The sequence below is a fragment of the Elephas maximus genome, chromosome 5, assembly GCF_024166365.1.
Source record: "Elephas maximus indicus isolate mEleMax1 chromosome 5, mEleMax1 primary haplotype, whole genome shotgun sequence".
NCBI lineage: Eukaryota > Metazoa > Chordata > Mammalia > Proboscidea > Elephantidae > Elephas > Elephas maximus.
In genome coordinates this window covers 163,869,828-163,897,231 of record NC_064823.1, presented here as the reverse complement: position 1 = coordinate 163,897,231, position 27,404 = coordinate 163,869,828, and the positions used below count along the sequence as shown (strand labels likewise).

At 55.0% G+C, this 27,404-nt stretch overlaps 1 protein-coding gene across 15 annotated transcripts in view; it reads right to left on the bottom strand.

The window, feature by feature from the left end:
• ABLIM2 (actin binding LIM protein family member 2) overlaps positions 1-27,404 on the bottom strand; it is a 179,896-nt gene that overhangs the window by 100,679 nt on the left and 51,813 nt on the right. For all 15 annotated transcript variants that reach the window (XR_007517717.1, XR_007517716.1, XR_007517718.1 and 12 more), the window contains exons 3-6: positions 25,481-25,664; positions 17,667-17,782; positions 11,725-11,851; positions 6,814-6,907 (exon numbers count right to left, since the gene is read on the bottom strand). Coding sequence is in view for 12 of the 15 variants with exons in the window: in XM_049886708.1 (XP_049742665.1) it covers positions 6,814-6,907; positions 11,725-11,851; positions 17,667-17,782; positions 25,481-25,664 (521 nt within the window). In the remaining 3 variants the exon portion in view is untranslated. The remainder of the gene's footprint in view (positions 1-6,813; positions 6,908-11,724; positions 11,852-17,666; positions 17,783-25,480; positions 25,665-27,404) is intronic.

Genomic DNA, 27,404 nt, shown 5'->3' with positions numbered 1-27,404 from the left:
GCAGCATGCCGGGCAGGAGTGTGGTGGCACAGGGCTCCCTGCCTCTTGGGGCACAACAGGGGTGACAGGTGCTCCAGGGGTCCCACACGTCTCTTGGTCCCCACTCCCTGCAAACCACCCACCCGCAGCTCACACAGCTCCCCAACTTCCAGGTCAGCCCAGGGCATCCTACCTGCAAGGCGTCTGGACCAGAGCCAAACCGTCTTGGTGCTGGCAGGACAGGCCGCGGGGCCAGGGCAGGGACAACGGGCCTCTCACCCTCAACCAGCCTCTGGGTCCTTCTCCTCTCCCTGGCCCTCCAGCCCCTGGTCAGCTGGGCAGGAGCTTTGGGGCCCAGCGCAGGTGGGCGCTGCCAGAGGAGCCCAAGGACGGCAGACCGAGCCGCTGCGCCCTCCACGGCTCGCTCCCTCCTGCCTACGGCGCCGCCCGCGCCCAGGAGGATGCTCGCTCCCTGAGCTGGCTCAGCCTCCGCGAGCCCAGGCAGGCAGCGGGAAAACAAGAGCATCAATCTTCCCGGGGCCCTTCAGCCTCCACCACAGACAGGAGAAACCAGACCTGCTTCTTCCTGGGGTGAAGAGGGTCCTCCTGTAGACCAGAGGCACAGGGCGTGGCGCAGTGCATGGACCCCAAGCCCAGCGCTCCCCCAGCATTACTGTCAGGGAGGCTTATGCCGCAGCCACAGGTCCCCTGCCAGCCCTCCTGACCCACCAGCAGAGAGACTCGCCAGGTGCCCAAGGGTGGCAGTGACCTGGGTCGGGGCAGTATGCTGGGGGCCAGGCAGAGGAAGTCTCCTCCAACCCAGAGGCTCCACTCCAGCCAGTTCCAGGGGGCTCAGAGGTGCTGCGCCTGCTCAGGGCCAGGGAGGGCAGAGCCGCCAGGGCTGGGACAGGTCTGTGCCCAAGGCCTGGCCTCCCTGGGGCATGAGGTCAGGGAGGCAGGACAGGTGAGATTCCCATACCTGCAGCGGCAAGGGCGTCAGCACACCTGGGGCTAAGATGGCCTGTACTTCAGTCCCCTGAGTGTCACAACAAGGGTGGCGGTTAGCCCCAACTCACAGCAACCCCACGCACAAAGGAACGAGAAGCTTCGCGGTCCCGCACCATCCCTGTGATCAGCTGAGGCTCAGAGGGCTGTGATCAGCAGGGCTTTCACTGACTGATTTTCTGCCGTAGATTGCCAGGCATCTCTTCCTAGTCTGTCTTAGTCTTGAAGCTCTGCTGAAGCCCGTCCAGCACCATAGTATCACACCAGCCTCCATGGACAGACAGGTGGTGGCTGCACGTGAGGTACACTGGTCGGGAATGGAACCTGGGTCCCCTGCATGGAAGGCGAGCATTCTGCCACCGAACCAACACTGTCCCCACAACACGGATACTCTGTTAAACAATGAAAACCAACGTCTGGGCACTGGGAGAGGCTGAGTGATGGTGGCTAAGAGCGTGAACTGGGAGCCTGGACCCCCTGGCTTCCACCCTGGCTCTGCCATCTGCTCTCAGGCCCTGGGAGGAATCAGCCCAGCACCCAGGGGTCTGGTGTGAGGCTGTCCCTTCATAGAGAGACAGTTCAGGGAGGAGCCAGGGGTGTATGGGGGTTCCCGAATTTGGGTTTGGCTTCACCGAGCTTTGCAGCCCTTTCGTTTCAGAGGAGAAACCAGCTTGGAAGGACCAGGCACGGGTGAGGGTGGGGAGAGTTCAGAGAGTCAGGCAACCAGTACAGCCCAGGATGGGAGAGTCCAGGAGCACCAGGCAGTGAATGCAGCCAGGAGGGTGCAGCTGAGTGGGGGCTGAGCCCAGGGGGGTGCAGGTGAGGGGGCATGAGCCCAGGGGGTGCAGGTGAGGGGAGGGGCTGAGCCCAGGGGGGTGCAGTTGAGGGGAGGGGCAGAGCCCAGAGGGACACAGGTGAGGGGAGGAGCCAAGCCCAGGGGGTATAGGTGAGAGGGGGGCCGAGCCCAGGGGGTATAGGTGAGAGGGGGGCCAAGCCCCGGGGGATGTAGGGGAGAGGGAGGGCGAAACCAGGGAGGTGTAGGGGAGGGGAGGGACCTAGCCCAGGGGGGCATAGAGGAGAGGGGGGCCAAGTTCAAGGGGGTGCAGGTGAGGGGAGGGGCCCAGCCCAGGGGGTATGCGGGGGGCCAAGTCTAGGAGGTAGGGGGGAGGGGAGGAGCCCAGCCCAGCGGGTGCAAGTGAGGGAAGGGGCCAAGCCCAGAGGGGTGTAGGGGTGGGGGGAGTCCTCCTTTGTCAGAAAAGGTGGGGCAGAGTCCTGGGTGGCCCACAGAGAGCCGACAGGACAGGCCTGGCCAGTGTCTGGGCCCCTACGTCTCTGTCCAGTTGCAGATGAGGTCACGCTGTGGGGCCAGCCCGGCAGAGTGCGGGAGGGCTGCGGATGAGGTCACGCTGTGGGGCCAGCCCGGCAGAGTGCGGGAGGGCTGCGGAGAAGGCCCGGGTTGCCCTGAAGGGCTCATACTCTGTCCTTGAGTGCTTGCAGAAGCTTCCTGCACTGGGGGGCACAGAAAGCTGACCCCCCAGAGCTGGGGTTTACCAGCAAGTGCCGGGGGAGGAGAGAGGTGGAGAGGGGCAATGGTGTGAGGCTGGGAAAAAGGAGGGGCCAGGTGAGACGCCCACCCTTGGGGCACCGGGAATGGATGCATCCCTCACCCCTGACACACAGAAATTGGGTACAGTTGTCAGATACGACAGCCACTTGGGGAAAACGAGCGCCAGACACATGCCAGACGGGTTAACGGCCCATCATACGACCTCTCGGAAAAACCTGTAAGAAAAACCTGACGGTCCCAGTGCATAAACAGGCAAAGTTCATGAAAGATAAACCGAAATACAAGAACTACAAATGGCTAAAAATGACAAAAAACACTCTGTTCCACAAGGGACCAAAGAAAGGCAAATGAAAAGGAGACAGCGGTTTCCACCCATCAGATTGGCCAAGGTTTTTCAGGAAGATGGCATTCACATCCCGCTAGGAGCTGAGCGAGATCATCGTGCACGCTAGGACAATCTTTCTGGAAAGCACATCACAATAAATATCAAGAACCATTAAAAGGTTCATCGTTTTTGACCGAGTTGCTACATTTCTGTGAATCTAAGGAAACTAGAAAAAAAGATGTTCACCACAGTGTCATTTATTACATGAAAAGCTGGGCACAATCACTATGTCCACCATTAAATGATCACTTTAATAAATTCTGGTACAGCCCTATGATGAAATATGATGGAACATTAAAACATGCTTTTGAGGAGTCTATAATGAAATGAAATCTGCTAAAATGGAAATGTGACTAGAAAAAAAAAAAAAGCAGGTTATAATGTTGTATATCCCACCTGAATTTAGAGACCGCCTCAAGAATAGACTTGATGTATTGAACACTAATGATTAAAGACCAGATGAGTTGTGGGATGACATCAAGGACATCATACATGAAGAAACCAAAAGGTTATTAAAAAGAGAGGAAAGAAAGGACAGACCAAAATGGATGTCAGAAGAGGCTTTTGAAACTTTGCTCTTGAACACAGAGTAGCTAAAGAGAACAGAAGAAATGATGAAGTCAAAGAGCTGAACAGAAGATTTCAAAGGGCGGCTCTAGAAGACAAAGTAAAGTATTATGGTGACATGTGCAAAGACCTGGAGATAGAAAACCAAAAGGGAAGAACACACTCGGCGTTTCTCAAGCTGAAAGAACTGAAGAAAAAATTCAAGGCTTAAGTTGCAATACTGAAGGATTTTATGGGAAAAATATTAAACAATGCAGGAAGCGTCAAAAGAAGATGGAAGGAATACACAGAGTCACTGTAGCGAAAAGAATTGGTCAACATTCAACCATTTCAGGAGGTAGCGTATGATCAAGAATCAACAATACCGAAGGAAGAAGTCCAAGCTGCACTACAGGCATTGGCAAAAAAAAAAAAAAAAAAAAACAAGGCTTCAGGAATTTTCAGAATACCAACTGAGATGTTTCAACAAACGGATGCAGCGCTGGAGGTGCTCACTCATTTCTATGTCAAGAAATTCAGAAGACAGCTGCCCAGTCAACTGACTGGAAGAGACAGGTATTTATACCTATTCCAAAGAAAGGTGATCCAACAGAATGTGGAAATTATCAAACAATACCATATGCAAGTAAAATTTTGCTGAAGATCATTCAAAAGTGGCTGCAGCAGTATATTGACAGAGAACTGCCAGAAATTCAGGCCGGATTCAGAAGAGGACGTGGAACCGGGGATATCCTTGCTGACATCAGATCTTGGCAGCAAGCAGAGAATACCAGAAAGATGTTTACCTGTGTTTTATTGACTCTGCAAAGGCATTTGACTGTGTGGATCATAACAAATTATGGATAACATTGCAGAGAACAGGAATTCTAGGACACTTCATCGTGCTCATGAGGAACCTGTACATAGATTGAGAGGCAGTTGTTCGGACAGAACAAGGGGATACGGCGTGGCTTAAAACCACAAAAGATATCCTTCAGAGTAGTATCCTTTCACCATAGCTATTCAATCCGTATGCTGAGCAAATAATCCAAAAAGCTAGAAAGCGTGAAGAAGAACAGGGTATCGGGACTGGAGGAAGACTCATTAATAACCTGGGCTGTGCAACCTTGCTTGCTGAAAGTGAAGAGGACCTGAAGCGGTTACTTGAAGCACTGATGAAGAGCAAAGACTATAGATTTCAGTAAGAATTATACCTCAACGTAAAGAAAACAAAAATCCTCACAACTGTACCAATTAGCGACAACATGATAAACAGAGAAAAGATTGAAGTTGTCAAGGATTCCATCTCACTTGGATCCACAATCAACACCCATGGAAGCAGCAGTTAAGAAATCAAATGACACACTGCATTGGGCAAATCTGCTGCAAAGGACCTCTTTAAAGTGTTAAAAAAAGCAAAGACGTCACTTTGATGACTAAGGTGCGCCTGGCCCAAGCCACGGTATTTTCTGTTGCCTCATGTGCATGTGAAAGCTGGACAAGGAATAGGGAGATGAAAGAATTGATGCCTTTGAAAATCAAGGTGTTGGTGAAGAATACTGACTATCCCATGGACTGCCAGAAAAGAAGAGCAAACAAATCTGTCTTGGAGGAAGTATAACCAGAAGGCTCCTTAGAAGCAAGGATGGCGAGACCTTGTCTCAGGTACTTTGGACATGTTGTCAGGAGGGATCAGTCCCTGAAGAAGGACATCATGCTTGGTAAAGTACAGGGTCAGCGGAAACGAGGAAGACCCTCAATGAGGTGGACTGACACAGTGGCTGTAACGATGGGCTCAAGCATAACAACGATTGCGAGGATGGCGCAGGGCTGAGCAGTGTTTCCCTCTGCTGTACACAGGATCGCTATGAGTCGGAACTGACTCGACAGCACCCAACAACAACATCCAACTACGACTAAAAAAAACTACGACTACATGGATAGAAAAAAAAAAAAAAAAGGAAACTGGCCAAAAAGTTAAGGTAACTAACTGGATTATCAGTAATGTTTTCTCCTTGGTTCCGTTCTGTACCCTCCGCACTTCCTACAATGAGCATGTGGTCAGTCACAACGATAACCAGAGTCCGGTCAGGAGAAGAGGACAGAGCCAGGGATGGTTCCCAAGGTGGTGTCCAGCCCACTGGATTTTCCAACTGGGGAAACAGGTGATGTGACAGGGAGGGCCTACGCTGACTCTGGGTGTGACCTCCCGCCCCCCCAGGCTGGGGAGGGGGCGGAGGATGAGGCAGGGGCTGCAACTCTGCCCCAGCTGCCTGGGATGTGAACTGTAATTGTGAGGAAGGCACCTCGACTTCAGATTCCACGTAAGCGTTCTGAACCCTCAGGACCTGCAGGCACTGGGGGGAAGGGGGAGGCGGGAATCCTTGGTGATCCGGGGAATGCCCCCAGCTGCCTCTGAGGCCCCCAGAGCCAGCTCTATGCCAGTCTGACGGACACGGCAGGCCCTGCCTTGCCCCAAAGCCCCCCACGGGTCCTTGTCCCCTCAGATAGTGGCAAGTGGCCCAGCAGCATCATCCGGACCCCAGCCTACCCTCACACCCCTGCTTTCCTATAGCAAACCCTACAGAGCTTGTTTCTCAGGCTCCCGTGCCCCTCAGCCAGGCCAGGCTCCCTCCCCAGGGCTCAGCCCTCACCCCACTCCACGAGGCCCCCCATGACCCCCTCATGTCCCCTTCCAGGTCTGTACATGGCCAAGGAGGGTGTTGAGGTGGGCAGTGCAGGGTGTGAGCCTGGCTGCTGTGGTCCATCTTCCTGAGAACAGGGCAGGCAGGCACATGTGCACGTGACCTTTTCATAAGGTGACAGGCCATGGGACCACCACCTGGGTCACGAAGCTCAGCAGCACCGGGCCCAGAAACCCTGCCATCTCTGTGGTTTAATCTGGCCTGCCCCTGATCTCTCAGTGCTTCTCTGGGCACTGGCACAGTCCTGCCATGTGGCCATGAGCACATCGCCCCTTCCAGGGTCCCTTCAAACCCTCCAGGCCCCGGAGCCCCAATCTAGAAAGGTAAGGACTGAACCCAGAGATCTCAGAGTCCTTCCCACCTCTTAATCCTGTTGATGTGTAAAGTGAAGCAGGGAAGGCTGCCTGGAGGTGGCAGCACCAAGCAGCCCTGGAAGGCTGAGGAAGGTGGGGTGGCTGGAGTGCAGACTCTTAAACAGACATGAATGCCGGGCACCCAAGAGGCCTTCCTAATCCCACTGCTCACAACTACCAGCCATGCCCTGTGGAGTGCCCAGAGCGGGAACTTGGCCTGGCAGGGGCCCTGCTGGGCCTGCTCATGTCCTGCAAGCCGGCGGCCTCGCTTACCTCCAGCACCGGCCCAGTGATGAACTTCCCACAGCTGTCGCACCGAATGCCGAACTTGGAGTGGTAGTCAGCCTCGCAGTAGGGCAGCCCGTCCCTGCAAAGACAGCGGCGTCAGGAGGGGCCAGGACAGCGCCCCCACCCAACGAGAGGGGCTGCAATGACTGTGGAGATGCTGGCAAGCAGGAGGAAACCACCATCAACCCCAGCTTCCTGCCCCGAATAACAACGCCTGCAATGCTGTCAGCTGTCATCAAGTCGGCCCCAATCACGGCAGCCCCAGGCACAAGGGGACAAAACACTGCCCAGTCCTGCGCCAGCCCCTGACTGGTTGCAGACCAGACCACTGTGATCCGCAGGGTTTCACCAGCTGGTTTGCAGAAGCAGACAGCCTGGCTTTTCTTCCTAGTCTGTCTTAGTCTGGAAACTCCACTGAAACCTGTCCAGCATCACAGCAACACCCAGGCCTCCACTGACAGAGGGGTGGCGGCTGCATATGAGGTGTGCTGGCCGGGAATTGAACCTGGGTCTCCCAAGCGAGATGTGAGAATCCTTCCCCTGACCCCCCGCTGCCTCCTGTTCTCTGCTGGACGAGAGAACGCACAGGAGCTGTTCAGTGAAGGCATTCTGAACGGGAGCAGGGCCGGGAGCTGCTCCTAAGTCGGGCTTGGGAGCAGGGCCGGGAGCTGCTCCTAAGCCGGGCTTGGGGCCACACGAGTCTGCGACCTGCTGGATAACCTGTCCCACCTTTGGACATTCATACATTGTTGCTGCTTCTCACTCACAGAGACCCCATGTGACCGAGTAGAGCTGCTCCACAGGGTTTCCTGGGCTGTAATCTTCACAGGAGCAGGTCGCCAGGTCTTTCCTCCCGGGGAGACGCTGGTGGGTTTGAACCACCAACCTTTTGGGTGGCAGTCCCACATCTCTGATAGGTAGCGCTTGTTAAGGGCTTACACGTGCCCGTACCACCTCATTCACCATCACACTGGCCCCATGAGACATGGCCACCCAGGTCACCTCCACCTCACAGAGGGGGAAACTGAGGCACACACATGCCCAGAAGGTGAGTGGAGGGGCTGGGGCCGGCCAGGGCCCGAACCAGGGAATCAACGCATTTCCCCTGACGTGGTTCTCCCTCCTGGCTCCAGCAAACATTCCACATCTGTGGGGAAGGTCTGTCACTCACCCATGTCTTCCAAAAGGGACCCCAAGCTCTGAGAAAAATGGGAGCCCAAAGGGTGCAGGCAGAGAGGGTCCACATAGGGGGCAGGGCCAAGGGGGGCAAGATGCCCATGTGACAGGCATGGAAGAGTGGGACCAGACCTTCCTGACCCCTGGGCACGGCCTGACTTCTTGCTCTTAGGAACACTCAAGGTGATGGCCACTCTGCCCCACAGGGAGGGCCCAGCCCTGCTGAGTAGGAAGGAGTCCCACATCAAGGAGCCAGCACCCCTCAAATGCAGCCACCCCCATCTGTCAGTGGAGGCACGCGTGTTGCTGTGATGCTGAATGGGTTTTAGTGGAGCTTCCAGACTAAAACAGACTAGGAAGAAAGGCCTGACCATCTACTTCAAAAAACCTGTATCTGCAGTGTGCCTGCTTTGTGCCAGGTGCAGTTCAGGGCATTAGGATTAGTGACAAATGAGGTGGTCTCTCCGGGCGCTGGTCCCGAAGGGCTGGGCCATCGGAGGCTGGGCAAGCTCATTTGCAGGGCTGTTGATGGGAGGGTCGGCACAGCGTCTGGCAGGAGCTAAGGTAACAGCAGTTACGCTCATCCTGAGGACGGTACTATAGGTCCCACGGCAGTGCAAATGGGGGAAGGAGGGTTGGAGTGGCACTGAGGTACCGGGGTTCCATGCTCAGTGTGGGGAAGTGCTATGGGCGCGGCTAAGTGAACAGGCTTGTACTTCATCATAGACTGAAATGTGTCCCCCAGAAAGTTACGTGGAAGTCCTGACCCTTGTACTTGTGAACGTGACCTTGTACAGAGATAGGGTTTTTCTTTCGTTCCATTCGTGAGATGGTACTAGAGTAGGGTGGGTCCTAAACCTAATCATTTCTGAGTTATAAAAACAGGAGAATAGATACAGAGACACACAGGGGAAGACAGACCCAAGAAAATCCTGGGGCTACCGACAAGTGAGAAACCTCCCTAAAGCTGACCAGATTTGTACCCCCAGCCTCCAAAACTATGAGACAATAAATTCTCGTTCTTTAAATTCTCCTGCTTGTGGCATTTCTGTTATGGTAGCACCAGGAGGCATGCAGAGCTGGACAGTGAATAAGGAAGACCGAAGAAGAATTGGCGCCTTCAAATTGTGGTGTTGGCGAAGAATATTGAAAATACATGGACTGCCAAAAGAACAAACGAATTTGTCTTGGAAGAAGTACAGCCAGAATGCTCCTTAGAAGCGAGATGGTGAGACTTTGACCCACGTACTTTGGACGTATTATCAGGAGGGACCAGTCCCTGGAGAAGGACCTCATGCTTGGTAAAGCAGAGGGTCAGCAAAGAAGAGGAAGACCCTTAAAGAGATGGACTGACACAGTGGCTGCAACGATGGGCTCAAGCATAGCAATGATTGTGCGGATGGTGTGGGATTGGACAGTGTTTTGGTCTGTTGTATATAGGGTCACTATGGGTCAGAACCGACTTGACGGCACCTAACTTTTAACAATAACAGGAGGTTGAGACAGACTCAATGCCATGTCCTGGCTGGCTGTGTGACCCTGGGCAAGTCCCTTAACTTCTCTAAGCCTCCGCTTCCCCTTCTATGGAGTGGGTGCTTCTGTAAGCATTACACAAGAGAAGATGTGGCCAGGCCCTGGCACGGCAAGCACTGGCCGAAGGGTGGCTGAGGTCAGAGGTATGCACCCACCACTCCAGTGTGTCTCCCCCCAGCATTGCTGAAGACGCTCTGGGATCACCCAGGTGTGGACAGAAGGTGAGGTTTCTCTCCAGAGTCTGAGTGGGTGTTGCCCTCTTTCCCTCGAATCTCTGACCTCTGCTTGGTCACAGGGACACCACCCACTCAAGGGGAGGCCCTGTGGGGCCAGGCATGCTGGGCTGCAGAGGCTGACGGGGCGCCCCTCTGACCAAGGCCGAGACCCACTCACGGCTCTCAGATGGGTCTTCTCTCAGGGAGGAGGACAGGACAGCACTCAGGACCTAGGGTCTACTTGAAAACCCACTGATCTCAGGGCACACCACTAACAGGGCCCCTGCAGCCAACCCAGGAGGTTCAGGGACACATCTCCATGGCAACACTGTTGCCCTCTTGCTGATGCTGGGATGGTCCTGGAGGCTGCTAGGTAACCCACGGGCAGGGATGGTGTGGGTGAGCTTGCACCTCGGGGCCAGCTTCGCTTTAATGGGCTGGGCACCGTGTCTAAAACACTCTGTCCCTGGGATGCGTCCCCTGACTCGCTCACCCCTCCCTCCCTTACCGCAACGTGGCAGCAGCACCCAGTGGAACGGCCGGGGCTCACCCTTCCCTGCAGTTTGTCCCAGCCTGGCTGTGAGCTCACCTTGGTTTGAGGACTTTGGTTTAAAACGTTTGATTTTGAGATCACTGTAGATTCACATGCAGCCGTAAGAGAGTGGGTGCACCTCTCCCCAGAGTCCCCAGCGGTAACCTTGTGAGCTAGAATGTTTATGCAGATTTCCCCAGTTTCACAGGCATTCGTGTGTGTGTGAGTGTGTGTGCATGTGTGAGTCTGCGTGGGTAGGTGCATGTGTGTGCTGTGTGCATGTACATGTGTGTGCTGTGTGCATCTGGGTCTATATACGTGCATTGTGTGTGTCTGTGCATGTGTGAATGTGTGTGGGCATGTGTCAGTACATGTGGTTTTTGTGTGAACGTGTGTGTCTGTGCACGCACGTGCATGTGTGTCTGGTGTATGCTTGTGCCTATGTGTGTGTGTGCATCTGTGTCTGTGTTCACGCATATGTATGTAAGCCTGTGTGCGTGTGTGAGTGCATGTGTGAATGTGTATGGGCATGTATCTGTGTGTGCATGCATCTGTGTGTGCATGCATGTATCACTGCGTGTGGTGCATGGGTGTACACGTCAGTGTGTGGATGTCAGTGCGTGTGGTCTGTATGTGTACGTGTGTGTGTGAGTGTGTGTCCATGTGCGTGGGTGTGGATGTCAGTGCATGTGGTCTGTATGTGCACGTGTGTGTGCATGAGCATGTGTCCATGTGCTTGGGTGTGCACATCACTGCGTGTGGATGTCAGAGCGTGTGGTCTATATGTGCACGTGTGTGCGTTACATGTTCAGCTCTATGCAGCTCTTTCCCAGGACGTTAACCGACCACTGACGGCCATGGCTCAGCCCCTCAGGCCACCAAGAACCCTCACACCGGCACAGCCAAGCTGCCGAGCACCTCTTAGCCCACTCCATGCACAGACCACCTGCCTTCCTGGTTCACGAACTCTCCCCACTGGGGCTGCCTGGGGGCGGGGCTGCCTGGGGCAGGGCCAGGGGCATTTTACTGTCAGAAGAGCAGGCGTTGACACCGTTTTCTTTTAAATCAACAAAAAAGGGAACTGGGGTCTCTCTGCAAACTGTGCTGGGAGCAAGGAAGAGTGGGAGGACACAGGCCGGGCCCCCCAGTACCCAGGCCCTGGTGCGGCTCCTCCCCTGGCCAAGGCCAGTCCCAGCCTGCAGGAGGATCACAAAGGCCGAGCCTTCCACCGCCTGGTCAGCGGGGCCACGCTGTCGGGGTGAGTTAACCTCACATACTTGCTGACGTACTCCCTGTCCTCCTACTACTGCCTGGACAAGGAGGGGGGCACACAATGTTGGGGTGACCATACCCCACTTACTTGCTAATGTACTCCGTGTCCCCCCCTCATGGCCTGGACAAGGAGCTGGCCTGCAATATTGGGATGCCCCACCCACTTACTTGCTGATGTACTCGGCGCTCAGGAGCTTCCCACAGGCCTTGCATGTAAAACAGCCCAAATGCCAGTGTTTGTCCAGAGCCACCAGGGACTGGCCGTTCCTGATCTCTGAGCCGCAGCCCCCACAGTCTGGAAGAGAGAAGGCACGCTCAGTGCAGGGCCGGGGCCACTGCAGCAGAGGGCAGGGAGCAGACCCAGCATCAGGTGCCCTGGGGGCAAGGCCCTCGTAGGCAGGAGGTGGGGGGTGGGGGAAGGTGGAGGAGGGGGCCTCAGGAAGGGTCCCTGTGGCCTGGAGGCCCCCATCCTCTGTTGGAAGGTAGAACTTTGAAACTAACCGTGTCCCGGTATGCCCACCTAAGAGCCATGCACCTCGTGAGAGAGGGCTGAGACCCCTCTGCTCCCGTCTGCCCAGGATGCCCCTCCAGGAAGTCCTCCTGCCTGCCTGGGTGGGCTCTGTCTTTGGATGTCTGAGCCAGGCCCACACACAAGACACTGGACACACAGCCCAGTCCCTGTAGGCCTGTCTGACAGGCCCGGGGGCCAGCAGGGGTTCCTCCCTCCACAATCCAGCTGGCGCACCACACACTCTCCCCGAAGTGACCTGCAGCTCTGCTCTGCACCCAGCCCAGTCTGGGCCCCGCCCGGCCCCCGTGCCCACCTCAGCCTGGTGGAGATGAGCAGACAGGGGGCAGCGCTCAGGCCGGTGAAGCGTCAAGCCTGCAGAAGCCCCTGAGCCACTGATGGCTCTGGGCTGGGCCAAGGCTCCCAGCCAGCGGGGCCCAAGGGAGCCTCTGCCCAGGATGGGAAGGAGGAGGTGGGCTCTGGGGCCACGTCTCCCCGCGGCAGATGGGAGGCCCCTGTGAGCCACCCGTGGGCCCTGCAAACGGGGCTCAGCAAACAGTTTGCAAGTGAGCTTCAGTCTCCTCTTTAGCAGAGGCCAGGGTCCGCTTTTTTTTTTAAGAAAAACAAATTTAACACCCACAGAAGTGTTGGTCAAGCTCTAGGTTTCCTAAATTCTCACACGCCACTTTGAAAAACGATCCAAGAGCGGACTCACACTCCAGAGTCAGGGGAAGGAGGGAGGCAGGGAAGGTAGAGATGGAGGGAGGAGGACTGGGAAGCAGGTAAGAGGACCCCCCTCTTCTTAAGTTCGGGGCACAGCCCCTCCCTGCTCCCCTCCAGGCCCCGCAGGCCAGGGTGTTCAGCTGGTCCCTGGTCTGGGTTCACCTGGCCTTGCTGACTCTCAGCTCTTGCTCATGTCACAGGTGATCGTAGGTACCTTTTGCCAGTTCTACCCCAGGGTTCTGATCTGGTGGCCATTTTGCCCCCACCCCCTGAGACATGTGGTGAGGTCTGCAGACAGGTTTCGTTATCACAACTTGGCCAGGGGGCAGAGGCCGGGGTGCCGCTCCACATGTGCACAGGGCCCCCTACTGTGGGGATCAGAGAGTGGGTAGGGCCAGGTGGGCCTGCTGGGAGCCCAGGTGGCCCCTGTGTGCGCCAGCAGAGTGTGGTGGGTGAGGGACAGGGATAGGCGCTCAGCCCCTCCCCAGGAGTGAAACGGGCACATGTGTTGGGATAATATCGTGCTGGCCTCTGGGAGTTGTGAAGAAGCTTACAGAAGCTCACACAGTACAGGCCCCGGAAATTGGGGCTTTGTCAGTGAACCACGCAGGGAGGGGCTGTACCTGACGTAGCCCTGCTCTGCTCTGAGCATCATCGGACTTGTGTGACACCCTGGGGGTGTCCTGACAGCTGCTGGCCTCCCCGCCCCACCTGGTCTTGCACACCCCCAGGGAGGGTCTGTCTCAACTTCTCTGCACCCCAGGATGGGGCGCAGGCCAAGGGAGGGCCCATCTGCCTGTGGTGGACCCGAAGTCCCAGCTGCCCTGTGCCTGTGATTTGTAGGAGGGAATCGGGCCTCCCGCCCAGCCCACCACCCACTCTTCCCTGTAAACTGGGGGTACAGAAGGCGGGCGCCACAGTGAGCAGCCAACGCAGGAAGAGACCAGAGCACCGTGCAGGAGTGAACCCAGCATCACCATGGAAACAGCAAGCATCCTTCCCTGTGGCTCTGGAGCTCAAAGAAGCTCTGTGTGGCTTTGCAAATGGCTGCACGAGGTGTTTGTGACAATCCTGCTGGGAAAGTCTGTCAGCACGGGGGTGTCCCTGAGAGGGTGTGGCTCAGGGTCCCCAGTGTCAGGAGTAGGTCACTGGGAAGGGCTTTCTCTCTTGGGCCAGAGGCTGCTGCCCACCCTGGCCTGGCTCTGTCATCAACAGCCACAGGCGGGCTTGGGCCTATTTCCCCCAGTGACCCTTCTAGAACCTTCCAAGCAATTTCCTGGTTTCCCACAATCCCTGCTCTTCCAGAAGGCGTGGTCATGCAGAAAGCAAGGACTGGGTTAAGCTCAGCTGGGCCACTGACTCACCGTGGGACCTGAGGGTGCCTGGCAGTCACCCTGGGTCTCTGCTAGATTCAGAGGCGGCTGGGTACGAGTCAGACCTCCCACTTCTCCCAAGGTGGGAGCCCAGGACTCTCAGCTCAGGGGAGAGGGGGTTAGCTTAGAACCAAGCCTGGGGTTCACCTTTGAAAATGGGCCAAGCTGGGTCTGAAGGAACCAGACTGGGTATAAACTGGAAGTGACTGAGAAGTAGTGGACCCAGCATGTGACTTCACTATGGAACGAGAGGGGGCGGGCCCCCTGGGAGAGAAGTAGCCAGGTCAGGTCCATGCTCCAGCAGGCTGGGCCCCCCATTAAACCAGGGACAGAGACCCACAACTGTACCACAGGTGGGTGTGCAGGGCTGGGGGCAGTGAGGGGGCGTCTGACAGGCCAAGCCGCAACATACCAGGTTGCCATGAGCCCCCGGCCCACCCTGGTGTCTTTTCACGCATCTCTGTCTCCTTCATTCTCACCGCCACACAGCAGGAGGGGGCTTCTCCTATTTCCCAGGCAGCTGTGGACTCAGCTCCTGGGCCAGCAGGGGGTCTGGGCCTCCACTCCCATCACCTGTGCCCTGAGCACATGGGTGCGGTACAGCCTCACACCACAGAACTCAGCACCCCCAAGTCTCTGGGAGCTGAGAACCCCAGCCCCGTCCTTGGCTACAGGACCCCACGTCTGCGCATCCCTGGGGTCCCCGGTGTGCCAAGACTGCCCATGCCGCAGCCAGGCCAGGCCCCCAGTGGATGGAGCCACAGAGAACAGGCTCCGGGGCTCCTCAGCTTGGACAGAGCTTCTTTCCTTCCAGCCCTGGTCCAAGCCCCGATCTTTCCCACCTCCAGCTTCCCCTCCATGCCACCCTGCCTGCCCACTGCTTACCCCTGTGCCAGGCCGCACAGACAATGGGTGAGGGGCTCCAGCACGGGTGCTGGGCTCGGAGCTGCCTCAATCGGCACAATATCGGGCTTCTAGGAGGCTCCGGCCAGCAGCAAGTTCGGGGCTGGGGAGCCAGAGGGGCTCTGGCAGGGGGCCGGAAGGGAGAGCTGGGGGGAGGGGAGCACAGCAGGGCTGTGCTTTAAGGACAGAGGCAAAGACCCCCACCCAGAGTGCCAGTGGGTAGGTCAGGTCGGGAAGGACTGTGGGAAACGCCAGGCATGAAGAGAGGTGCCGGAGCTGGGGTGGAGGTTGGAGGGGGCCCTCTCAGGAGACGGTGTGGGCGACCCAGCCTGAGTTTCTCCTATTCCTAAGCAACAGGTCCAGCCACCACCATGTGACAGAGCAAAGCTCAGAGCCTCCAGATCCAAGCTTCACTCTTACCTGAACAGCCAGTCACTCTCCACTCCCCCAGGGAACGGCAGCCCACGCCTTTGATGGAGGCAACCACCTGAAGCTTTCCATCCACTCACAGGAAACGAGCTCCAGCCCCGCCCCCAGGCCCGCATGCTTGCCGGGCCAACCGGACCACTCAGGTTCATCTTCCTAACAGGACTGACCTCAGTCAGCACTTCCTCACTTAATAGCCATCTGTGGCTCTCCATCAGCTCCAGGTGTGGCTTTAGAGGAGCACTGCCCTCAGGCCTCAGCCTCCCCAGCTTCACTCCTGTTCCCTGCCCCTCCTCCCAGCAGCCCTCCTGCCCACTCACACGGGGCTGTGAGCATCTCCACTGGCCCCACCTACTAGAACTCCGTGTGTGGAGTTTCAGAGCACAGGCACCTTCAGAGGCCTGTCTGGTCACAGCAGTGGGGCTCCTGGCGGGAGGGCGGAGTCCAGACAGTTTACAGACCTTGGCTGGAGCCTCAGCCCCACCACCCTGAGCTGGACATGCAGTCCAGACATGCCCACGCCCCTGGGCTCAGGACCCTTCTGCACCTGGAAAAGAAGAAAAGTCCTGCCTGCAAGGTTGCTCGGGATGAAAGGAGGCAGGAGACAGGAGTCTGCAGACATTGATACAGGGGCCACAAGCTGGGGAATATGGTTTAGCCTTTTCCAGGCATAGAAATGGGATCACCTGGGTGGAGATGTGTGTGTCTGCTGGAGGGGAGGACTGGGAGGAGGCCAGGAGGGCTTCCTGGAGGAGGTAGGAGGGGAAGTTTCCCTGGTGGTCATGGGGACACTTGTTTTCCCAAAAGGCAAGTTTGCCATTATAAAATGAATTTACATTGGCAGAATGTTTCTGCCAACATTTTAAGAAATCCCAGGTAATGAGTCTAGTTCAGCCTGTTTCCCTTTTTGGTTTTGCTGCCAGGAAGCCTTTGGACAAACCGTGCAAACGAATGCCGCTGCACCTCCTTTTTTTGCTGTAGATCTTGTGGTTGTTCTTTCGGGATTAATTTTAATGGTGCTACTGGGTAGTGCGAACAGTTAACGTGCTTGGCTGTTAACTGAAAGGTTGGAAGTTTCAGCTCATCCAGAGGTGCCTCAAAAGAAAAGCCTGGCAATCTACTTCTGAAAAAGCAGCCACTGAAAACCCTATGGAGCTCAGTTCTAGCTGCATACATGGGGTCCCCAGGAGTCAGGACTGACTTGGCGGCAGCTGATACTGGTACTATTTTTAAATAAATTCTAAAAAACTCAGCCAGCCCCAGCCCCGTTCGGGTGTCAACTGGAGGGAAGTGTTTGGACGGAGGACTTTCCTTCAGCTGCTGTAAGCTTGCCCCCTGGGGGTGAAGCCACCACTCCATTCCAGAGTGAAACGATGCCACCTCACAACTCCCGAAGGCTGGAGGGGAAGCCCTTCTTTAGAGCCTGTCCACATGCAGACAGCACTTAGGAAACCAACCCTGAGAAAGAGGCTGCCTCTGGAAATCAGTATTAGCCCAGGTCTGTCCCAAGCACGCGGCCCCTGCACTGGTTATGTCACAGCTGCTGGGACTGGGGACCACCGGCACCGCTGCTCCCACCCAGCTTCCGCCTTGCCCCACATCTGCTAACTGGCTCCGTCTGCTGACACCTGGTCTAGCTCCTGGGTGATGCTGCAGGGAAGCCCAGAGCCCCTGCCCCACGGAACCCACAGGTCACTACTCAGGGCTCTTCTAAGACATCCCTGAAGGGCTATGGGGTACCCTGGAGTTACAGGGTGGACATACATGTGTGTGCTGCCGCATGTGTGTGCTGCCGCATGTGTGTGCTGCCGCATGTGTGTGCTGCCGCATGTGTGTGCTGCCGCATGTGTGTGCTGCCGCATGTGTGTGCTGGAGGCCCAGGAGGAGTCCAGGAAGGCTTCCTGGAGGAGGCAGGTGAGAGCTGGGCCTTAATGTATGTGTGGAAATCGGAGGCAGAAACAGGAGAGGCATGCAGGAGGCGGGGAGGGGAGAGAAGGGAGGGGACAGCCTATGCGAAGGTTTGGCAGCACATGGAGCCCGAGACTTCTGCTCGGGTTCGTTTCCTGCGTAGCCACCGATACTTTTCCTGGATTCAGGCTTTGGGACGGAGTGTGGTCAGCCCTGCCAGGCACTGCCAAGGCCACTGTCCCCCACCACGTTGATCAGTGTCCACTTACTCCGGAGGCCCTGGGACGGGTGGGCGCTGCTGCCCAGCGACGTGGGCAGGGAGCACTTCTGGCACAGGCATTCTTTCCCGTTGAAGGTCACTCGGTCCCCGGGTGGAAACGGCAGCCTGGAACGAGAGGGCAGTACAGCTGGGACCCCCGTCCGGCTCTTCTCTCCAGGGGGAGCCCCACCAAGTGCACTGACGCCCACACCACTGCCTCCTCTTCTCAGGGAGCGGGCACCGCAGGGCGAGGATGGGGGCCTCCCCACCTGGCTGCTGCCACGCTCCTGCTGTGTGATGCTCAGCCTCAGTTTCCTCACCTGCAGCCACAAGCCTCCTCCAACCTTGAGTCAACCCTGCCTCCTCTGACCACCGTGATGCTCTGCCACTTCCCTCCAGGGACAGTGGCAATGTCCCCTGCTTACTGAACACCTGCTGTGCCAGGTCCTAGGATGGATGCCTTACGGCATGCCTCATTTAATAACTTTAGGGCATTTTGTCCAAGTTAGGATTCGCTTCTCCTATAGTGGAGAAAACTGAAGTTCGGAGAAGGTCATTAACTTTTCCAAGGACACACAGCTGATGTGTGTTGGAACCAGATTCAAATCAAGAGCTGGCTGCAAAGTTCCATGATTTACTGTGGTGTGACGGATTGCTTTTGTGTGGTCTTCCTCGCCATGGTCTTGTAACTCCCACCCAGGTGAGTGGGCAGGACTGTGCAGGTAAGGTAATTCTAGCTCTCCAAGGGGATTGGTCAGCTTTGCTATCTGTGGGGCTTGAAATGAGCCACACCAGAGGCAGGAAAGAAAAGATCAGACCATCACCAAGGAAGAACACCCAGGAGCCCGCATGTCCTTTGGACCTGGGATCCCTGCACTGAGAAGTTCCCGGAACCAGGAGACCAAGTGAGAGCTGTAACACTGAAGGTAGAGACCTGGCAGCAGAGACCCGGCAGCAGGAAACAGTACAGTGGGCTTCCTGGCCCACGGAGAGAGAAAGCTGAGTGCCTCTGGGGAGAGGCTGAGGGCCAGGGAGAGGTGTGCCTGCAAGCACAGCTGGGAAGAGGCTGTCCTGATGGAAGAACTGTATCCTGAGTGTTCCTGATCCTGGATTGTAGCCTGTTACTTCACTAATGAACCCCATAATCGTGAGTATGGTCTGTGAGTTGTGTGGAGCCATTGCAATGAACCATTCAACCCAGGAGAGAAGCGGATAGTGCCGTGGGAGGGATGGTTGGTGTCAGGGTGGGTAATTGTCAGAGAGAGAAGGCATGTCTGACCTCCATCTCACAGGAATCAGCCTGGGGCTGTTGGTCTTGATTCTCCTTTCCCCTTGTCAAGTTGCAGGTCAGACACTGCCCCCATGCCATTTTTACATTCACCTACTTGGATATTTAAGGAGGCAGAAAGGCCTGGCAATCTACTTCTGAAAAATCAGCTCTTGAAAATCGTATGGAGCACAATTCTATGTTGACGTGTGAGGTTGTCACGGGTCAGAATCAACTCCCAGGGCAAGCAGTGCTGGTCATTAAGAGTGATTCCAAGACGCTGAACAACCAAATCCTGTCTTTACTTAAAATTTTGCATTTTGAACTGGACTAAACCAAAAGCAAAGGAGTTTCCTGAATAAACTGAATGCTTTGAAGGCCAGCGTAGCAGGGGCAGGGGTCTGGGGACCATGGTGTCAGGGGACATCTAAGTTAATTGGCATAATAAAATCTATTAAGAAAACATTCTGCATCCCACTTTGAAGAGTGGTGTCTGGGGTCTTAAACGCTAGCAAGCAGCCATCTAAGATGCATCATTTGGTCTCAACCCACCTGGATCAAAGGAGAATGAAGAACACCAAGGACACAAGGTGATTACAAGCCCAAGAGACAGAAAGGGTCACATGAACCAGCGACTACATCATCCTGAGACCAGAAGAACTAGATGGTGCCCGGCCACAACCGATGACTGCCCTGACAGGGAGCACAACAGAGAACCCCTGAGGGAGCAGGAGAGCAATGGGATGCAGACCCCAAATTCTCATAAAAAGACCAGACTTAATAGCCTGACTGAGACTGGAAGGAGCCTGGTGGTCATGGCCCCCAGTCCTCCTGTTGGCCCAGGATGGGACCCATTCCCGAGGCCAACTCTTCAGACATGGATTGGACTGGACAATGGGTTGGAGAGGGATGCTGGTGAGGAGTGAGCTTCTTGGATCAGGTGGACGCTTGAGACTATGTTGGCATCTCCTGCCTGGAGGGTAGGTGAGAGGATAGAGGGGGTTAGAAGCTGGTGAAATGGACACAAAAAGAGAGAGTGGAGGGAGGGAGCGGGCTGTCTCATTAGGGGGAGAGTAATTGGGAGTGTGTAGCAAGGTGTATATAAGTTTTTATGTGAGAGACTGACTTGATTTATAAACTTTCACTTAAAGCACAATAAAAATTATTTTAAAACTTTGCATTTTGTTCATCATGAATTTTTTGCACTAATTTTGATTTTTTAAAGAATTGCTTTAAAATGTGATTTATCTTGATTACTGAGTTTTCTGGCACTCCTTAAATTCTGCACCCGCATTGCCCCGGTCACAGTACAATGTAAGGGCTATTTATCACTCTGAGGCTGCCTAGACCAGGCTGGATGGGAGGCAGCACAGAGCCAGCCCACCTACCTGCCGGCCCTAAGACCTTTCCCTTGGCCAGCTGATAGGTGGCTAAGCTGCCTGGTGAGCTAAGCCCAAGCCACTTGCTGACAGTGGCGGGAAGCATGGTCATTGCCCGTCCCCATCACCTGGTGCTACTGAGCTCTTGGCTCCCGACAGCCACTGAGCCTCTTTCCTTCCTGAGCTCACCCCGGCCAGAGGACCTGGTGCTTTGTGGAGAATTATCTGGACTGGGACATGACTGTTCCCTGTGGCTTAAATACTTCACTGACTCCCCTCTGCCCTCTTTGGGCTGCGCAATGCTTGGCACATACCAAGCACTAGTAGATCATTGTTAAGTGAATGAACAAACAAAAGTACAAGTGAAGGACTGAAGTTCCAGCATGTGTGGCCCCTCTTCCTTGCCCCTGGGAGGCCTAGCTCAGGCTGCTCTCTCCTGCCTGGGCTATTGCCTGGTCATACCAGCTCCAGTCCAGCTCCTGATCAGCAGACACAGAGAGTTCGTGAAGCACAGGCTGCTATGCCTTCCCCTGATAAAACCCTGCCGTAGCCCCCACTTTTGGGTGCTGGCATTCAAGGGTCCTTGGTTAATTCAGCAGGTGTGTGGTTGGTCCCCCATCTGTGCTAATTTCTGCTTTTGGAGGTCAGGGACAAGTGAACCCCATACCCATTAGCAGTCTTGCCTTCACTTTTTAAAATAATTTTTGCTGGGTGTAGAATTCTTGTTTGACAGTTTTCTTTCAGCGTTTAAAAGTTGTTCTACTGTCTTTGGCTTGCATAAAAAAAAAAAATTGGCTTGCATAGTTCCTGATAAAAAGTCTGTAGTCATTCTTTCATTCCTATGTACATAATGTGTTTTATTTCTCTTGCTTCTTTCAAGATTTTCTTTTTTATCACTGGCTTTAAGCAGTTTTATTATGATGGACTTGGTAGATTTCACTGTGCTTATACTGCTTAGGGTTCACTGAGTTTGCTGAAATTGGGGGTTTGTAGTTTTCATTTTTAAATTTGGGAAAATTTCAGCCATTATTTCCTCAAATATTTTTCAGTCCTCTTCCCCATCCCCTTTATGCGTTGGTATCTATCTGTCTGTCAATCAACTATCTCACACCACAAATTGCCAAGGCTCTTTGTTTCTTTTTTCTCACTATTTTTTTTTATGCTTCAGTTTGAATGGTTTCTATTGTTATCTGTTTAAGTTCTCTGATCTTCTGCAGTACCTAATCTCCTGCTAATTCCTTCTAGTGAAGTTTTCATCTCAAGAATGGTATATGTAATCTCTAGAAGTTTCATCTGGTTTCTTTTATATGTTCCATATCTCTCCTACTTATGTTTATGTTCTCCTTTAAATACTTAAACATATTTACAACAGAGTTCTGGTGGGGTAGTGGTTAAGAGCTTGGCTGCTAACCAAAAAGTTGACAGTTTGAATCCACCAGCTGCTCCTTGGAAACCCTATGGGACAGTTCTACTCTGTCCTATAGGGTTGCTATGAGTCAGAATCAACTTGATGGCAAACTGCTAACACCTTCTAGTGAAGTTTTCATCTCAAGCATGGTATATGTAATCTCTAGAAGTTCTGTCTGGTTTCTTGTATGTGTTCCATATCTCTCCTGCTTATGTTTCTGTTCTCCTTTAAATACTTAAATATATTTACAATGGCTATTTTATTTTAAGGTAACTGTCATCCAATTTCACCATTGCTGTCATTCCTGGGTCTATTTCTATTCACTGATTTTTCTTCTGGATATGAGTGATATTATGCAGCTTCTCCTCATGACTAGTAATTTTTTTATCGGACATTGGACATTGTAAATTTTATGTTGATGAATGCTGGATTTTCTTATCTTCCTTTAAAGAGTGTTGGACTTTGCTTTGGCCAGCAACCTATTTATGGATCAGCATAATCTTTTTGAGGCTTGTTTTTATATTTGGTTAAAGCAGATCTGTAGTATCTTTCACTCTAGGGCTAGTCTAGTCCTGCTAATAAGGCATTATCATTTTGGGGCTCTACCGCATTCCTGAAGGAGCCTTGGTGGTGTAACGGTTATGTGTTTGGCTTAACCAGAATGTCAGCACTTTGAACCCACCAGCCACTTCACAGTAGAGAGATGTGGCAGTTTGCTTCTGTCAAGATTGTTGTCGTCAGGTGCAGTGTGAAATTCCCTCGGTCTAGGTGGCTCAGTATCTAGTCAAAGATATCCCTGTGCAGGTTTCTGGAGCTATTTCTCTGCATAAGCCAGTTGCCATCAAGTCAATCCCAACACATGGCAAGCCATGTGTGTCAGAGTAGGACTGTGCTCCAGGATTTTCCATGGCTAGTTTTTCAGAATTAGATCATCAAGCCTTTCTCCCAAGGCACCTCTGGGTAGACTCAAACCACCAACCTTTCAGTTAGAGCACGTGAACCGTTTCCACCACCCAGGGCCTCTGTAACTCTCTGCATAGCTCTCTTTTCTGATACTCTGCCTTACAAATTCCAGCTGCCTCTGCCTCTCTGCTCCTTGTCTCCTCAACTCAGTGAGAATACCGTTCTACACGGTACTCCCTCCCTGTCTATGGTCCAGAAGTTGTCTTCAGGCAGCAAGCTGGGGCACCATGAACTCGTTTCATTTGCTCCCTTCTCTCAATACTGAGCTGCCTGTGGTCCCATGTCTGAAAGCAGTTGTTTCGTACATTTTGCTGTTTTCTAGTTGCTTATGGTGGCCAGATGGGCCCAGTCCTGGTCACTCCAGCATGACCAGAGGCTGTCCATCTGCCATTGTCTTTTAAATAGCAGAGTATCCAGAGGTGCTCTTTCGACCATCTGTGATGATGTCAACCCTCATCTCTAAGTTGCACACACAGAAATCTAACATTCACATAATCCTCGGGAGCCCTGTGGCCCGGGCCACTCAGCACGTTCCAGCAGCACACAGTGACTCACTCATCAGCGGTGTCTTTTGTCATCGTTGCTTCCTCCCCTAGCATCCCCATGACAATCCGTTTCTGCCTGTACACATGCTATAACCACAGAGAGCTGCTTTGGAAACAACACTGAAAACATCCCCTTTAACCTGGGTGTGGCAGGACAGGGAGAACAGAGCACAAATAAACTCTGTGTGTGTGTTTAACATTCTGTTCTCTAGAAATGGAACTTCCCCTTGGGAAGAAAGCGTCTGGGGCTGTGGAGAGAGGGAGGCAGGGAGGGAGGACGTCCACTGGGGAAGAATGCCTGCTGATTTCCCTGCTAAGATCCCAGAGGCACAGGGCAGAGGGGAACCACGCTGGTCATGTCGCCACGGGTGAGGGTCACACATGGTCTGTGCCAGGCCCTGGGATGGGAGAGGAGTCAGACAGCGCCTGCCCTCATGGAGTTCCCCATGAAGTGGTACCCAGAAAGGGACGGAGGATAAGGTTGGGTCTGAGGAGGGTCGGGGGAAAGCTGTTCTCCAGGGTGGGAAGGGAGCTGGAAGAAGGTCTCTGATCACACCACAATGAATCTAGATGCTGAGCCCCCCACTCCCACCCCGTGGGTCTCGGCTGACGCAGCCCCGAGTCAGTAGTGCCAGTCCTGGGCTGGGCACTCATTGCTGTTGTTGTTAGGTGCCATCAAGCTGATTCTGGCTCATAGCGACCCTGTGTACAACAGAACGAAACACTGCCCAGTCCCGCACCATCTCACAGTCATTGCTATGCTTGAGCCCACTGTTGCAGCCGCTGTGTCAATCCATCCCATTGAGGGTCTCCCTCTTTTTCACTGACCCTCTATCAAGCTGGGCACGTGTAGGAGGTTGAATGAATGAATGAGTGAGTGAGCAAATGAATGAACTGGAGCAGACTGCAAGGATCCTTTCAGCCAGGCTAAGGAGCTTGGATTTCCTCTTGGAGGCCATGGAGGCCACGTGGAAGATGTCAGAGGTCAGAGTTCAGAGGGGAGGCAGAGGCAGGTGTTCAGCATGGAAGCTGAGGCAAGGGTCCCATCCCAGCAGGTGCTTTGTGAGGCTCAAGTGAGGGAGCAGCTGGGTGGACGGAGAGGAGGGGTGGTTTGGAAGTCACTGAGGAGGCAGAGGGGCAGGGTGTGAGGATGGACAGGATGTCAGGGGTGAGGAGGGAGGAACCTTGAAGATGCCCACACTTGGATCTCATGTGGCTGGAGAGGGGGTGGTGGCACCTCCCACAGTTCAGGGGGCGGGGTGTGAGAGCGGGACTGCCAGGACCATGGAGGAGCAGCAGAGTGAGGAGAGCAGCCCTGTGCTGAGGACGAGGAGGCAGTGGGAAGGAGGCCGCATGGTGGCAGCACCAGAACCTACGGAGTGCTGAGCAGAAAGTGACCGGGAAGAGGCCGTGGGAAGTTGGGGACGGGGGTGACCTAAGTAAGTGCATGCAGGAGGTGGGGGAGGGAGGCAGTGGACCAAGGCCAGGAGATGGCCCAGGAGACTTATGGGGTATTTCGGGCTCGGCGGAGGGGCTGAGGAGGTGGTGAGACAGAAGGTGAGGATGGAGAGGGACAGCTGGGGACCCACTGGGGAATTCACAGAACCCCCCAGCGTTCTCGTTAACTTCCACCTCGGCCTCCAGCCGGCTGTGTGACCTGGACAGGCTGTGGGGCCCCCTGAGTTGGCCCCTGAAATATGGCCGAGGGCACAGCTGTCCCCAGTGCTGAGCTGCCCAGTGAGAGCCTGGCCATGGCAGGGGGCTCAGGCATGACAAAGAGAAGCTGCTGTAATAAACAGGGTGAGGGACCCAGAGCCCAGCTGGGACAGAAGGAGAAGCCCCTCACTTAGGGGGTTACATGGGAGCATCCGAGGGAAGTTCCCAGGATTGGGACCAGACAGGCCTCTATGTCCTCCAGGAAATAAGTGGCTCCCACAGACGCTCCCCTGCCGACAAGGAGGCAGGGTGCAGGGGCCTTCAGGGGAGGAGCTATAGGGGTGACTGGTACGCAGGCACTCAGGGTCCACCAGCCATCTCCCAGCTGAGCCCCACCTCCCCTCCCCAGCCCTTGCTGACCCAAGGAGGAAGGGAAAAAGGAAGGAAGGGAGGGAAGTAGGGAAGGAAGAAGGAAGGAGGGAGAAAAGCAGGGAAGGAGGGAAGCAGGGAGGGAGGAAACAGGATGGGGGAGGGAGGGAGGCAAGGAAGAAAGGCAAGAAGGAAGAGAGGAAGGAGGAGGTGGGGGAGCAGGGACCTCCGACTCACCGGCACACGGCGCACACGAAGCAGTCGGGGTGGTAGGTCCTGCCCAGCGCTGACACCACCTCGCCCTCGATGAACTGGTCGCAGCGGAAGCAGCGGGTGCCATAGAGCCTCTGGTAGTCCTGCGTGCAGATGTACTCACCTTGCCGCACAAAGAACCCGCCCTCAGCCAGGTCACAGCCGCACTCTGGGGACAGCACAGAGGTCAAGGCTGCGTGAGCATGGGGCACCACAGGCCTCTAACTTTCCCCACAGCCCCGGGCGGACCCCTCCACGCGTACACCCCCACCAGACACAGGCCTCACGGCCTCGGCCTCGGTACAAACTCAGGGTAGGGGGCACCCCTGATCCCAGGAGACCAGGCTCCAGGCGCAGACTTGGACCTGGGGCTCCAGGAACCAGCCAAGGGCCCTAAACTACCATCTCCTGGGCCCAGTTTTGTCTACAGTCTTGTGAGAAATCTGAGGTCCTGAGAGGTGAAGCAACTGGGAACTGGAGGAGGAGGGACCCCAGGTGAAAGCCTACCTCCACGTGCCCAGGGACCTGACCTCAGCCCAGGTGCCAAGCCCGTTAACTGCTTCCCCAGGCCCCCAGCAGCCCCTGGCCTAGGCTCCAAGCTCCTCACCTCAACCCCCAGGCCCCCGGCAGTGCTAGGCCCTGTTCCCACAGAGGACACAAGCCCTGCCCTACTGGACCCACATGGCCTGGGTGGTGCGAACGTCCCCTCTGTAGCGAAGCCCATACCCCTGTCACCCACAGGTGTCCTAGTCAGCCCTCTTGCTCAGGGGGATCTTGCCCCGGGAGGCCCAGAGACTCACCCCTCTTTCCTGGCCTCCCTCCCATCCACCAGAAAGGCCCGTATTGTTCTGAGCCCCAAAGACCGCTGGCCTCATGGGCCCTCCTCAGCTCCTGGGCTACAGGACATCAGTGCCTGTGAGACAGGCAGGAGATAGGGCTGGCTGCATGCCTCTGACCCAGTATTCTTGGAATCTAAACCTACATGCAGACCACCATAAAACTCTTGCTGCTGGCACCAGAGAACTGCTTGTAATTAAGAAACTAGGGCTTTGGCAAGATAAGGGGCCATATTTCCTATTCCTACACGCTTGACCAGCTATAAATTACTGATAACTCTCCTGAGTTGTTTTTCAGGTCCCCCACCAGGTGCTCTGAACCATCTGGTTCTATCCTCCCACACCCTGCCAGGCAGCCCCCAGTACAGCCGGGCTCAGGGCCGAGCAGCAACTGGATGTAGGGCCTCCAGCCAGGGTCCTGCCCTTAAGGCTGTTCCAGAGGTGGGAGGGAGCAAGAGGCCCAAGGCCAGGAGGACTGGAGCCCCTTGTTCCCAGTGGGCCCCAAGTTGCAGCCCCCCACCATGGCCTTGGCCTCTCCCCCAGGCAAACCACTGAAGGCCATTGTTAGGGATTGAATTGTATCCCCCCAAATGAGTTGAACTCTGAGCCCCTGCACCTACGCATATGACCCTATTTGGAAATAGGGATTTCCTGAGTTATGTTAATGAGGTCATACCAAGTAGGGTGGGTCCTAAACCTTATCCCTTAAATACCTGTCCTATAAGGCCACCTGCTGGTGGTATGTTTGTTATGTTAGTGAGGTCATACCAAGTAGGGTAGGTCCTAAACCTTATCCCTTAAATGCCTGTCCTTTAAAGCCACCTGCTGGTGGTATGTTTGTTATGCAGCCCAAGGAGACTGAAAGCCATCCCTGAGGTGCCCCCATCTGCCCTGGCCATTCAAGGATGAAGACCAGGGTGGGAGGGCCTGCCCTATCCTCCCTCTGCCCCAAGGGAGCAAGGGCCTCACAGGACAAGGAGCCAGGGCCTGGGCTGCCCCAGGAGGCCACCCAGGTGAGCTGGCAAATTCCAGCAGCTCAGAATGGCCCCTCCACTGTTGGCCTCTCTGGGGCT